Source organism: Mustela erminea, chromosome 7, assembly GCF_009829155.1.
Source record: "Mustela erminea isolate mMusErm1 chromosome 7, mMusErm1.Pri, whole genome shotgun sequence".
Lineage (NCBI taxonomy): Eukaryota > Metazoa > Chordata > Mammalia > Carnivora > Mustelidae > Mustela > Mustela erminea.
In genome coordinates, this window is record NC_045620.1 from 88,501,172 (window position 1) to 88,514,351 (window position 13,180).

At 45.3% G+C, this 13,180-nt stretch overlaps 1 protein-coding gene and 1 long non-coding RNA gene across 17 annotated transcripts in view; one reads left to right on the top strand and one right to left on the bottom strand.

Annotated features, from left to right (window-relative positions):
- Positions 1-11,009, bottom strand: part of LOC116595711 — a 112,472-nt gene extending 101,463 nt beyond the window's left edge. For 7 of the 16 annotated variants that reach the window (XR_004287831.1, XR_004287829.1, XR_004287833.1 and 4 more), the window contains exons 1-2: positions 10,182-10,395; positions 8,997-9,112 (exon numbers count right to left, since the gene is read on the bottom strand). This is a non-coding gene — a long non-coding RNA (uncharacterized LOC116595711). The other 9 variants (XR_004287836.1, XR_004287842.1, XR_004287834.1 and 6 more) reach the window with 7 other exon arrangements.
- An 84-nt stretch (positions 11,010-11,093) lies between these two features.
- PCBP1 (poly(rC) binding protein 1) lies at positions 11,094-12,691 on the top strand. The gene has a single exon (XM_032352356.1). The coding sequence runs from the start codon at positions 11,275-11,277 to the stop codon at positions 12,343-12,345; it is 1,071 nt and encodes a 356-aa protein (XP_032208247.1). The 5' UTR covers positions 11,094-11,274; the 3' UTR covers positions 12,346-12,691.
- Positions 12,692-13,180: the final 489 nt, after the last annotated feature.

A 13,180-nucleotide genomic window follows, 5' to 3' on the forward strand; every position in this document is an offset into this window, starting at 1 on the left:
TGGCACATAGTAGGCATCCCTCAATAAATATATGAATAATGAATGAATAGTACATCAAACAGTAATAACGTCTATGGAAAAAAAATTAAGTGGGGAAAGGGAACGGTGAAGGCAGAGAGCAGGAGACGGTTTTACTTTAAATAGTGAAGTCAAGGAATGCTTTACAAACTAGACAACAGAGCAGAAACCTGAAGGAGGTTAAGGGAGGAGGCCATACTGGTAACTGGAAGAAGTATTCCAGGAAAGAATACAACTACAGAAGTCCAAGGCTTGGCATGTTGGAGCAACTTCAAGGAAACCAGAAGTGTCCAGAGCACAAGGGGAATGCGGTAGATGATGTCAGGAGCAGCCTCAAGAGTGCTGCTCAAGATCCTATGTGGCCTCCTAGATCACTGTAAGGACTTTAATTTTTAACATGGGCGGGACCCAGACGACGCTTCTCAGTAGAGGAGTGGCACGATTTGATAGACACTTAACCGGATTACTCTGGTAGGCCAAGGGAAGCCTATTCCAAAAGTAGCAGGTGAGGCAGTAAGAAGTGTTCAAATCCTGGATGTTTTTTAAGGTAGAACTTACAGGACCTTCTAGTGGACTATAATGAGGAAAGTAAGAAAAAGAAGAGAGCCAGGGTACCTCAGTGGCTCAGTCAATTAAGCGTCTGCCTTCACTGAGATCATGATCCCAGGGTCCTGGGATTGAGCCCTGCATCAGGGAGCAGGGAGTCTGCTTCTCCCTCTCCCTCTACTGCTCCCCCTGGGTTGTGCTCTCTCACTCTCTCTCAATGTCAAATAAATAAATTAAAACTTTAAAAAGAGGAGCGCCTGGGTGGCTCAGTGGATTAAGCCGCTGCCTTCGGCTCAGGTCATGATCTCAGGATCCTGGGATTGAGTCCCGCATCGGGCTCTCTGCTCAGCAGGGAGCCTGCTTCCCTCTATCTCCCTCTCTGCCTGCCTCTCCGTCTGCTTGTGATCTCTCTCTGTCAAATAAATAAATAAAATCTTTAAAAAAAAAAATAAAACTTTAAAAAGAATAGAATGGACTCAAGGGAGAGTCCTCCATATATTCAATACACCTGAAACTAAAATGGGGAGGAACTGGCAGAGGTACACATTTGAAGATTTATTTATTTATTTGAGAGAGAGAGAGAGAGCGCGCGCGAGCTCCAGTAGAGGAAGGGACAGAGAGAGAGAATCCTCAAACAGACTCCCCACTGAGCATGAAGCCTGACACACGGCTCCATCTTATGACCCAGGGGATCATGACCTGAGCTGAAAGCAAGAGCCAGATGCCCAAATGCCTGAGCCAATGGGTAGCTCCCAGAGGTACACATTTGAGAGAAGTTTCAAAATTAATTTGCTGAATATGTTAAGCTCAAGAAGCTATTAAATAACCAAGTGGAGATGATATCCTGTAGGCAGTCAGATAAGAGAGTCTTGAGTTCAGGGGAAGACATCCAAGCTGATGATATATACACTTGAGAATTGTCAGAGTACAAATGGCATTTAAAGTCTTGAAAGAGAACACCTAGGGAATGAGTGTAAACAGAGAAGGGATGCACGGACTGATCCGAGTACTCACTCCACCATTAGAGGCTAAGAAGATAAGGAGGAATCAAAAGGGGGCTGGGGATGAGAAGCCAAAAAAGGGGGATGGGGTTGAGAAGGAGGGGCCAGTGAGGCAGGGGAAAACCAAGGGAGTGGCATTGTAGAAGCCAAATGAAACTAAAGTGCAAGGAGGGAGTGTCAGGTGCCACAGAGAGGTCAAGATGACTGAGAAATGACCACAGAATCTGTGTGCTACTTTCTAAGCATGTTCTTCCTACTCCACACAGTACTTTTTTACTTTTAATCCAGGTAAAATCCCAGTATTGTCCAATGAATACACAAAAGGTTTTTATTTAATGCAGCTATAACCATGTCTCAAAAAAACAAAAAACCAAAAATCAATGTGCTTAATCCAGACACAACAGATTTTACACAGCAAATAATGCTGAACAAATGCTCTGTCTGGTTGAATTAATTGTGTCTCTGAAACAAAGTTCCCAACTAAGTCTTGCTTGTGCTCAGTAGGTGGGATCAGAGAAATGTGCTATTTAAATGTATTTCTTTTGTTCTGCCATAAAGTAGCAGTTATTCTTGAACTCCTTTCCGTCCTTCCAAACTCAAACATCCTAACCACCTGAACAAAAACCATAAATTTACACACACACACACACACACACACACACACACCCCTTTGAAAACAAAGCAGAACACAACCCAGGTCCAAAACTTGGATAAGAAAGGGATATACTGGAGCGCCTGGGTGGCTCAGTGGGTTAAGCCGCTGCCTTCGGCTCAGGTCATGATCTTGGGGTCCTGGGATCGAGTCCCGCATCAGGCTCTCTGCTCAGCAGGGAGCCTGCTTCCTCCTCTCTCTCTGCCTGTCTCTCTGCCTACTTGTGATCTCTCTCTATCAAATAAATAAATTAAAAAAAAAAAAAAAAGAAAGGGAAATACTAAGCCCTGTATCTTCTTTCCTTTACTCACAGAAGGTGAACAATCATTTGCTAATTCAAAAACTGCTTTACTTACATTTTCTCCTTCGAATCTCTAGACCAGAAATACAATTTCTGATGTCTACATCTTAAATGAGAATTATTGCTACAAAATAAGACTTAAACTTTCTGTGTGTAAGCACAATCAAGTCTCAGTAACATACACTTCTGAAGTAGCAGAACAATCATCACCAAAAACTGGATCATGCAAGCATCCTTTCTGAAATGTCTTCAACATCTGAACGGACTGTGCACACTCAGCCTTTAGGCCTCTGTTTCCCTTCTCAAGAGTTCTCCTTTCCTGCCCTCCACCCTACAATTTGCTAACCTGGGACTCGGCCTGAATGCCAACTTCTCTAAGTAGCCTTTCTGGATCCCCTCCAAGGCTGAATCAAGGACCCTCTTCTAAGCGCATGGCATCCTCTGCTTACTCATATTCTAAAATAGTAATGTACTATACTGTGAATCTGTTTATTTGTCAGTGTCACTCTCCTGGTCACAAACATCTTGAAGACAAGGACAGGATCTCATTCATTTCTGTATCCTCAGTGTTTGGGACGTATCAAGCAATCAGTAAGTATTTGCTGACTGGGGTGCCTGGCTGGCTAGGTCGGTTGAGTATGAGACTCTTGATCTCAGGGTCGTGAGTTCAAGCCCCATGCTGGGAGTTGAGCTAACATGAAAAAGAAAAGAAAAGAAAATTAAGAAAAGAAAAAAATATTTGCTGACTGAATGAATAAGATAAATTTTGACCTAGAATACCTGAAGTGATCTTTATAGCACATTTTCCTTGATATACCAACTGATCTGAGGCTAATATTAAAATTACCAGCATCTTAATTACATCCCCAGCTGAGAGCAAAAACAAAGCAATTTTCCCAACCTCTCATTGGGAAGAGAGGATAAAAAAGAGACATGGTGCTCAGGAGTTGTCGTATCAACTGCTCTTTCTTGGTGTAAGACAGCAGCCTATGCTTTCCACACCACACGAGGACCCAATGGACTTCTGAATTGTTTTCTTCACATCTCTTCCAACGATCCTGTGTATTTCTCTTCTGTCTGCCCTAGTCTTTTCTCTTTCCTTTTCTTACCTTTTTCCCTTCCTTACTTTCTATACTTTGCATTTGTACTCTGTTCTCATTTTCCTTTTAACTTTTCTCTGCACTCCCTTCTCCATGCCTTATTTCAGTCAGAGTAACCCTGAGGAATCCATGGACATTACTTTCCCCAACTAGGAGAACTTATGACAAGAATGTTGCTGTACCTCCTGGGCACTTGTATAAAGCACATCAATATATTTTTTATGTTTCTGAGAAAATCCAGTAATAACCCCATAACAGCAGCACAAGATCATCAGTATATGAGATTAATATTATTACTCTTGTTACAATCCATAAAATGGGTAAAAAAAAAAAATATATTTCTTAGGCTAGGGGCACCTGGGTGGCATCTAAGTATCTGACTCTTGGGCGCCTGGGTGGCTCAGTGGGTTAAGCCTCTGCCTTCGGCTCAGGTCATGGTCTGGGATCGAGCCCCATATCGGGCTCTCTGCTGAGCAGGGAGCCTGCTTCCCTTCCTCTCTCTCTCTGCCTGCCTCTCTGCCTACTTGTGATCTCTGTCTGTCAAATAAATAAATAAAATCTTAAAAAAAAAATTTTTTTTAAATATCTGACTCTTGATTTCAGCTCCGGTCATGATCTCAGAGTCATGAGATTGAGCCCCAAGTTGGGCTCTGCACTCAGCACAGAGTCTGCTTAAGACTCTCTCTCCCGGGGTGCCTGGGTGGCTCAGTGGGTTGAGCCTCTGCCTTCGGCTCCGGTCGTGGTGTCAGGGTCCTTGGATCGAGCCCCGCATCGGGCTCTCTGCTCAGCAGGGAGCCTGCTTCCCTTCCTCTCTCTCTCTGCCTGCTTCTCTGCCTACTTGTGGCCTCTGTCAAATAAATAAATAAAGTCTTTAAAAAATATATTAAAAAAAAAAAAAAGGCTCTTTCTCCCTCTGCCCACTCCGCCCCCACTTTGTGCATGGGTGTCCTCTATCTCTTCCTCTAAAATAAATAAATAAATCTTAAAAAAAAAAAGAAAGAAAGAAAAGATAGTGGGGCACCTGGATGGCTCAGTCCGTTAAGTGTCTGCCTTCGGCTTAGGTCATGATCCCAGGATCCTGGGATTGAACCCTGCCATCAAGCTCCCTGCTCAGCAGAGAGCCTGGTTCTCCATCTCCTACTCTGCCTGCTCATGCCCTCTCTCTCCCTCTGTCAAACAAATAAATAAAATCTGAAAGAAAGAGAGAGAAAGAAAGAAAGAAAAGAAAAAGGAAGGGGAAGGAAGATCTGCCTTCAGCTCAGGTCATGATCTCAGGGTCCAGAGGTTAAGCCCTACACTAGGGGCTCCGTGGGGAGTCCATTTCTCCCTCAGTCTCTATGTTCTCCTGCTTTCTCTCTCTAAAATAAGTAACACCTTTTAAATAAATTAATAAAGGGGTAAATGTCATTAAAAATACATATATATACAAATACTCCTTAAGCTATATTCTATAGTATCCCAGAAAGTGATAGGGTCAAGGCCCTCTCAATTTACTATAATTTCATTTTATTTTTTAAGATTTTATTTATTTGAGGGCGCCTGGGTAGCTCAGTGGGTTAAGCCGCTGCCTTCGGCTCAGGTCATGATCTCAGAGTCCTGGGATCGAGTCCCGCATCGGGCTCTCTGCTCAGCGGAGAGCCTGCTTCCCTCTCTCTCTCTCTCTGCCTGCCTCTCCATCTACTTGTGATTTCTCTCTGTCAAATAAATAAATAAAAAATCTTTAAAAAAAAAAAAAAGATTTTATTTATTTGACAGAGAAAGACACAGCGAGAGAGGGAACGCAAGCAGGGGTAGTGGGAGAGAGAGAAGCAGGCTTCCCACTGAGAAGGGAGCCCAATGCGGGGCTCAATCCCAGGACCCTAGAATCATGACCTGAGCCTACGGCAGAAGCTTAACAACTGAGCCACCCACGAGCCCCAATTTACTATAATTTGAAATAAAAGAAAAATGAGAAGCAAATTCTGAAGAAGTAAGAAAAAAAGAAATTGTGTTTTTTTAATAAAATGCTGCATGTTAGCTTCCCTATGACCCTGCAACTGCACTACTGGGTATTTACCCCAAAGATACAGATGTAGTGAAAAGAAGAGCCATCTGTACCCCAATGTTCATAGCAGCAATGGCCACGGTCGCCAAACTGTGGAAAGAACCAAGATGCCCTTCAAGGGACAAATGGATAAGGAAAATGTGGTCCTATACACTATGGAGTATTATGTCTCCATTTGATAGGATGAATACCCAACTTTTGTATTAACATGGATGGGACTGGAGGAGATTATGCTGAGTGAAATAAGTCAAGCACAGAGTCAATTATCATATGGTTTCACTTATTTGTGGAGCCTAAGAAATAACAAGGAGGACATGGGGAGATGGAGAGGAGAAGGGAGTTGAGGGAAATTGGAAGGGGAGATGAACCATGAGAGACGATGGACTTTGAAAAACAATCTGAGGGTTTTGAAGGGGTGGTGGGTGGGAAGTTGGGCCAGCCTGGTGGTGGGTATTGTGGAGGGCACGTATTGCATGGAGCACTGGGTGTGGTTCATAAACAATGAATTAAAAAAAAATACATTTTTTTAAAAAGACAAAAAAAAAATGTTGCATGTTGGTAGGGCAAATTTAAAAACCTATCTATACTTGCTGGACCAGGTAGATTAAGGGAAAAAAATGTGGTCCCTGCCTCCAGAGTCTCCAGAGGAATAATTCCCACCACTCCCCAAACCCATAAATGTAAACATTAGAGGAAAAGAGAATAGAGGTTTTCTTATACCAAAAAAATCAGGAACCTAATGTAAGTGGACTGGCTGCTCTAGGACAGAAGAATAAAAAATAGATTGAAAGCTTTTTGAGTTAAAGATAAAATTATTCCATGTGTCAAAGCATCAGAAGCCAAAAAGAGGAACAAGACACAACCAACATTCAAGAGATCCAGCTCAGGTTCTGACAAGCTGTGCCACCTTGGGCAAGTCACTTCACCCTTCTGATCCATAGATGGCTCGTCCATAAAAATAGGCATAATAATACTTTGCTGGCAAAGTTGTCTGTGATGATTAACATGAAATCACTTCAAAATTATTTCACGAAACATGCCAATGTGAAGTAAAAAGAAGCAAAAATCCTTCCTCTGAATGGAATATAAATCCTGCGGTTAAATTTCCAAAGTCTAGGCCTGACTCACCTTCACAACCTCATTAAACTCCTTCACTAACCTGCAGTCATTCAAATGCGAGAAGAGTCATGCATGAGGCTCCAGGGGTGGGGCAGTGACTATTTAGTCCATTGTTCCATATCTTAGTGGCTTCATCTGTAAAATGGGTGGTGTGGAATTCACTTATATATCCACAAGATAGTGCAGGTCTGGGGAAGGGAGTGGAGAATTTACCATAAGTTATATTTACATAACCCTCCCCTCCTCCAGAGATAAAGAACCAAAATCATCAAATATCATTGCTCCCTAGACAGAATTAGAAGACATCATTTAATCTCTTGTTTTACAGATGGGAAAACCAAAGCCCAGTTTTGAATTGGGTTGTAAACTTCTCAAAGCTAGACAGTGGCAGAGCTGAAGCTGGCAGCCAGAGCCACAGATTCCCAAGTCCAGTGCCCTCTTTACCAGATTTCCGGGTCATCCACAGCACGCAGCCTATACAAACACACTATCAACAACAAGACACATTACAATTGAATCAACAGCTCATGTTGCCTATGCAGGCAGAGAGGGTTTGTAGGACTCTAGGGGAAACAAAGAGGCTGAGAGCTGGGAAGGGGATATCTTTATTGAGGGGCAGGAGAAGGTAGAATCCTAGAGGTACTCAGATAAGAAAAAACTAATGGAAAATTTCAGGCAAAAAAGGTTTAAAACAAGCAGCCTTGGGAAGAAAGACTCAATGGATACAATTTTCTTTAGGGAAAATAAATATGTGGCAGATTTAGAGAAGCAGAATAGTGTGAATCAGGATATAATTCCTAATTATATATAATTTCTCTTTTTGTCTCCTCAGTTTTTAATATTTACTAATAATTTTAATTCCCCAAACAGTTCTGTCTCTCCTATAAGACAAGGTCCTTTGCAGAAACCACATCTTACATAGTGGTAAATATACAGACTCTGGATTCAGATTGCCTAGATTCAAACCCCTATTTTCCTATTTAATAACTGTGCCTTGGACAAAATCCTTCACCCCTCTGTATCTCTGAAAAATGGAAATTAACATCACCCCCATCACAGGTTTTGTGAGGATTAAATGTGTATATTAATCATTTTAGTCACAACCTAATAATGGGTTTCTCATTATTTTAGTTTTGATGTGCCTTTTTATTTCATGTTAAAGAACAGAAACTACCAAAGTATACTGCACATCATAAGAACAAGTATTGTTCTGCAAAGATTTTGTTTTATACATGATATATATATATATATATATATACATATATATATGTGCATATATGAGTTATTTTGTAAAATTTAGCTCTTATGGTGGTTTGCTTTTAAAACTGTTGAGAAACCTGGTTGGCATAGTCGGTAGAGTATGTAATCTTGATTGTGGGATTGTGAGTCCAAGCCGCAAGCTGGGGGTAGAGATTACTTAGAAATAAAATATTTAAAATAAAAAAATATGAAAACCACTGAATTATCATACAGAATAAAGCGTCAAACAGTGCCTGGCATAGTAAGCACTTAGTGCCATTACTGTCATTGTTGCTATGACATATCCACCTACCAAAGTTGTTTGTAGAATTATATACGGTAATGCAAAAGCACTTCAAAAACTATGACATAGGGCACTAACATAAAAGAAGCAAAAAACCCTTCTCTCCATCTCTAACATCCACGCATGTAGAGCCCTATTCAGGCACATACATATTCCTTGTTTGGCCTACAATTTATTTGTTACATTAAACTCAAGAGTTCACAGACTTAACGATTTACCTAATAGTGTCATGCCCTCTCAATATTTGCAGAGAAATGAAGGCTTGGTGCCAAAGTCAAATTATTTATTTTTACTTGGTTAGGATATTGGGGTGAGGAAGGCGGAAGTCATGCCCATGCTTAGCTGAAGGAAGCTAGTGAGTCACACACAGAAACTGCTTGCTCCCACAGAGCCAGGTAGATTTAAATGTGCCACAGACAAGGCTGGACTGACAGATACTTCAGCCTTTGGGTAGGGCTGAATCATTTCCCCCTCCCTACCGTCACCCAAACACCTCATTAAAAAAATAGCATTTGAGCCTCTTACAGATATAGCTCATACCAGGAAAAACTGGGAATCCCCAAATACAAACTGGGGGTAACTATGCACCAAAAGGTTACCTGAGGGGTTCCTTTAAATGACAAGCTCACCTAAACATCGAAATAGCACTTGAATTCTAAAACCATAACTTACCAAAAAAATTTGAAAATGTGCTCACCAATAAGGAAATCAGAAGGTCAGGATTCCATCCTCCACACTGTGTGACCTTGAATTAGTCACTTCATCTCTCTGGGCCTAAGTGAATTCGTCTGTTAAAAAAAAAAAGAGAGAGAGGTAACACCTACCTCAGAAGATCATTGTAAAAATTAAAGATAGTATGCAGTAAAATGGTAGCACAGCATCTGGCACTGGTAAATGCACAGTAACATTCGTCTCTGTCCCTCCACACTAAAAGTGAATGCCAGGTGTGGGTAAACTGAGGTTCACCAGCCAGCTGCCCTCTGAAAAAGGTCACTGGTATCTGAATGGCTTTATGGAAATTATCTTTTTTTTTAAGTTGTTTTATGAGACCATTTCTTGGTCTCTCCAGCACACCGGCCTGAGATGAAAGTCTAGGAAATCAGGAACTTTCTAGCTCATTTCTTAAAGCAGCAATTCCTAAATGCTTCGGTACTGGGGGGCCCAAATTAACCACTGGTACTGCCCCTCGTTACTCACTATTAAATTTAAAACTAACGAGAACTCAGTATTATGCCTTCATTTTTTTAGTTATAAACGTTTCCATTTTAAATTAATGGAGGAAATGCATTAAAATTAGGCAGCCGAGGTTTGGACCCGGGGGGGCAGAGCACTCGCTGCGAGGGGAAGGCTGCAGCCAAGACGCACGGGATGGGGATGGGGGCATTCTGGAGCTTTCGGGTCGACCCCAATTTCTCGTTGGCGACAAATCCAGGACACGTGTCGCCATTTTGTGTTCTGGAAACATGGCGGCCACCCCGTGGGGAAGGAAGGGGGGGCGGAGGGACAGCCACGTTAGCCTCTTTCCCTGCGGGATCCTAAAGCACGCTGCGCACACGTCTGTCTGGGTGCCTTCTGTGTCTGGCTTAGCCGAAGTAAAGAGAAACGGACAAATAAACGTACACGAGCCACCCAAACGACTTTTCTTTAGCGAGAAGAACGTGCGATGGCGAACTGCAAGAAAGGCCTTCCAAGATGGCGGGGCCCGACAGGGGCCGCCCCCGAAGAAAGCGGGGCGCGGCGTCTGCACCAAGAGTAGAAAGGCAGAGCGGGAGCTTAAACGGAACGGGGAAAATCGCAAGAACCACCCCCCCGCACTACTCGGGACCCCTAAAAAAATGCGGTTCCCAAGAGGCACACCATTGTCTTAAATGTCTGACAAGACTGCCACAACTAAAAAGACGCTAGGAGGTGGGGTTTCTCTAGATTCAACCGAAAGAAACTTGCAAAATGCAAACAAAGCATTATGTAAATGGACGCCATTCTTTTTTTATGGCCATGTTTTCCAACACTCCCCAGAAATCAAGTGCAGAGCCGCAACTTGGGCGGCGGTAGGGGGGATTTCGGTCTTTTTCCTCACCGGTCGCCGCTGGGGGACCGGGGCAAGGGTGGGGGCTGGCGCGGGGCGCCCGGGCACCGGGGACGAAGGGGCCCCACGTGCCTGCTCGCGCGCGCTCGCGCGCGCGCACCCGCCCCACAAGCCTCGCCTCGCCGCCCCTCCCCCCCGGAAGACCGCCGCTGCCCCTCCCGTCTCCCCACACCCTCGCGCACGCGCTCTAGCCTCCTCACGCGCACGTTTTAAACCCGCGGCGTCCCAGCTGCCGCCTGCAGTTACTGCCGGGGCTGCCCGTGTCGCTCCGCTTCCAAACCCCTTTTGCAAGGCGGGAAAATAACGTTTCAGCCCCATTCACAACACTAACATTTCAAAACATTTGCCAGTGCCGCTTGAGTTAATAAAATGCACGTTGTTTTAAAACCTTGCCGGGCTCACAGCATCTGCCCATCGGGGCTTTATGTTCAACGCTAGGCTGTTAAAAAGAGTTTTTAAAAACTACCATGTGGAGGTTGGCGCAATCTTGTGACCTAAAAAAGACGGGTCCTCATTTTTTTTCAAGGGGTCCTGCGCGGCAAGCACTTCCGGGGTCAGAGGGTACGCGGGGTTGAAAGCGGGCTTCCCGCCCCGCCCAGACCGCCGAGGCTGCCGCCGGAGTCGCCACCGCCGCGCCCTCGCCCACCCGCCCGCCCGCCGCTCCCGGCCCCGCTCGCCCCCTCCGCCGCCGCCGCCTGCCCCTGCGACGACGCCGCGGCCTCCCGCCCGCGCCCGCTCGCTCCCGCGGCCCTCGCTCGCCTCGCGCCGGCAGTTTTGGGCCTACACCTCCCCTCCCCCCGCCAGCCACCAAAGACTTGACCACGTAACGAGCCCAACTCCCCCGAACGCCGCCCGCCGCTCGCCATGGATGCCGGTGTGACTGAAAGTGGACTAAATGTGACTCTCACCATTCGGCTGCTTATGCACGGAAAGGAAGTAGGAAGCATCATTGGGAAGAAAGGGGAGTCGGTTAAGAGGATCCGCGAGGAGAGTGGCGCGCGGATCAACATCTCGGAGGGGAATTGTCCGGAGAGAATCATCACTCTGACCGGCCCTACCAATGCCATCTTTAAGGCCTTCGCTATGATCATCGATAAGCTGGAAGAAGATATCAACAGCTCCATGACCAACAGCACGGCGGCCAGCAGGCCCCCGGTCACCCTGAGGCTGGTGGTGCCGGCCACCCAGTGCGGCTCCCTGATTGGGAAAGGCGGGTGTAAGATCAAAGAGATCCGCGAGAGTACGGGGGCCCAGGTCCAGGTGGCGGGGGATATGCTGCCCAACTCCACTGAGCGGGCCATCACCATTGCTGGCGTGCCGCAGTCTGTCACCGAGTGTGTCAAGCAGATCTGCCTGGTCATGCTGGAGACGCTCTCCCAGTCTCCGCAAGGGAGAGTCATGACCATTCCGTACCAGCCCATGCCGGCCAGCTCTCCAGTCATCTGCGCGGGCGGCCAAGATCGGTGCAGCGACGCTGCGGGCTACCCCCATGCCACCCATGACCTGGAGGGACCACCTCTAGATGCCTACTCGATTCAAGGACAACACACCATTTCTCCGCTCGATCTGGCCAAGCTGAACCAGGTGGCAAGACAACAGTCTCACTTTGCCATGATGCACGGCGGGACCGGATTCGCCGGAATTGACTCCAGCTCTCCAGAGGTGAAAGGCTATTGGGCAAGTTTGGATGCATCTACTCAAACCACCCATGAACTCACCATTCCAAATAACTTAATTGGCTGCATAATCGGGCGCCAAGGCGCCAACATTAATGAGATCCGCCAGATGTCCGGGGCCCAGATCAAAATTGCCAATCCCGTGGAAGGCTCCTCTGGTAGGCAGGTTACTATCACTGGTTCTGCTGCCAGTATTAGTCTGGCCCAGTATCTAATCAATGCCAGGCTTTCCTCCGAGAAGGGCATGGGGTGCAGCTAGAACAGTGTAGGTTCACTTAAAACCCCTTTCTGCTGTTTTCCCATGATCCAACTGTGTAATTTCTGGTCAGTGATTCCAGGTTTTAAATAATTTGTAAGTGTTCAGTTTCTACACAACTTTATCATCCGCTAAGAATTTAAAAATCACATTCTCTGTTCAGCTGTTAATGCTGGGATCCATATTTAGTTTTATAAGCTTTTCCCTGTTTTTAGTTTTGTTTGGGTTTTTGGCTCATGAATTTTATTTCTGTTTGTCGATAAGAAATGTAAGAGTGGAATGTTAATAAATTTCAGTTTAGTTCTGTAATGTCAAGAATTTAAAAATTAAAAAATGGATTGGTTAAAAAGTGCTTCATATTTGAAAAAGCTGGGACTACTATCTTAAACTCTTTGTTGGTGGTTTTTTTTCCCCTTCCCTTTTAGTATTAGGCCTTTGTAGGAAGAAGGGTGGGCCCATCCTTGGTGTTCTCTAGCCCTTTTCACCTATTGGTAAAATTCCATTCCCTTTCTGTCCCAACAAAGGAACACGGCAGGCTGGGCCTGCTTTGGGGTATTTTGCAGACGGAGGGTCTCTCCCGGAGAGTGACATCCCTCCAGCTAAGTTCCAGAGAGAGGCCTCTGCCCATTTCTCTGGTAGAAAACGAGGGTTTTCTGAGATGGAAAAAGTAGCCCTTTCCGTAGGAGCCCTAATGAATGGCAGTGTGTCCTGCCGACCAGCCAGCCCCTCCCCCCAACCCAATCTCACTGGGGAAACTTAGAAACAAAAAAAATGTTCTAAGGTGGGAGGAGCCTGGGGGGGTTACCCAGAGGAGAGGTGGGGGAGGGAAAAGGGCTGG

Coding starts and splice junctions, on each gene's coding strand:
- PCBP1 (XM_032352356.1), top strand. CDS start 11,275: ATGGATGCCGGTGTGACTGAAAGTGGACTAAATGTGACTCTCACCATT.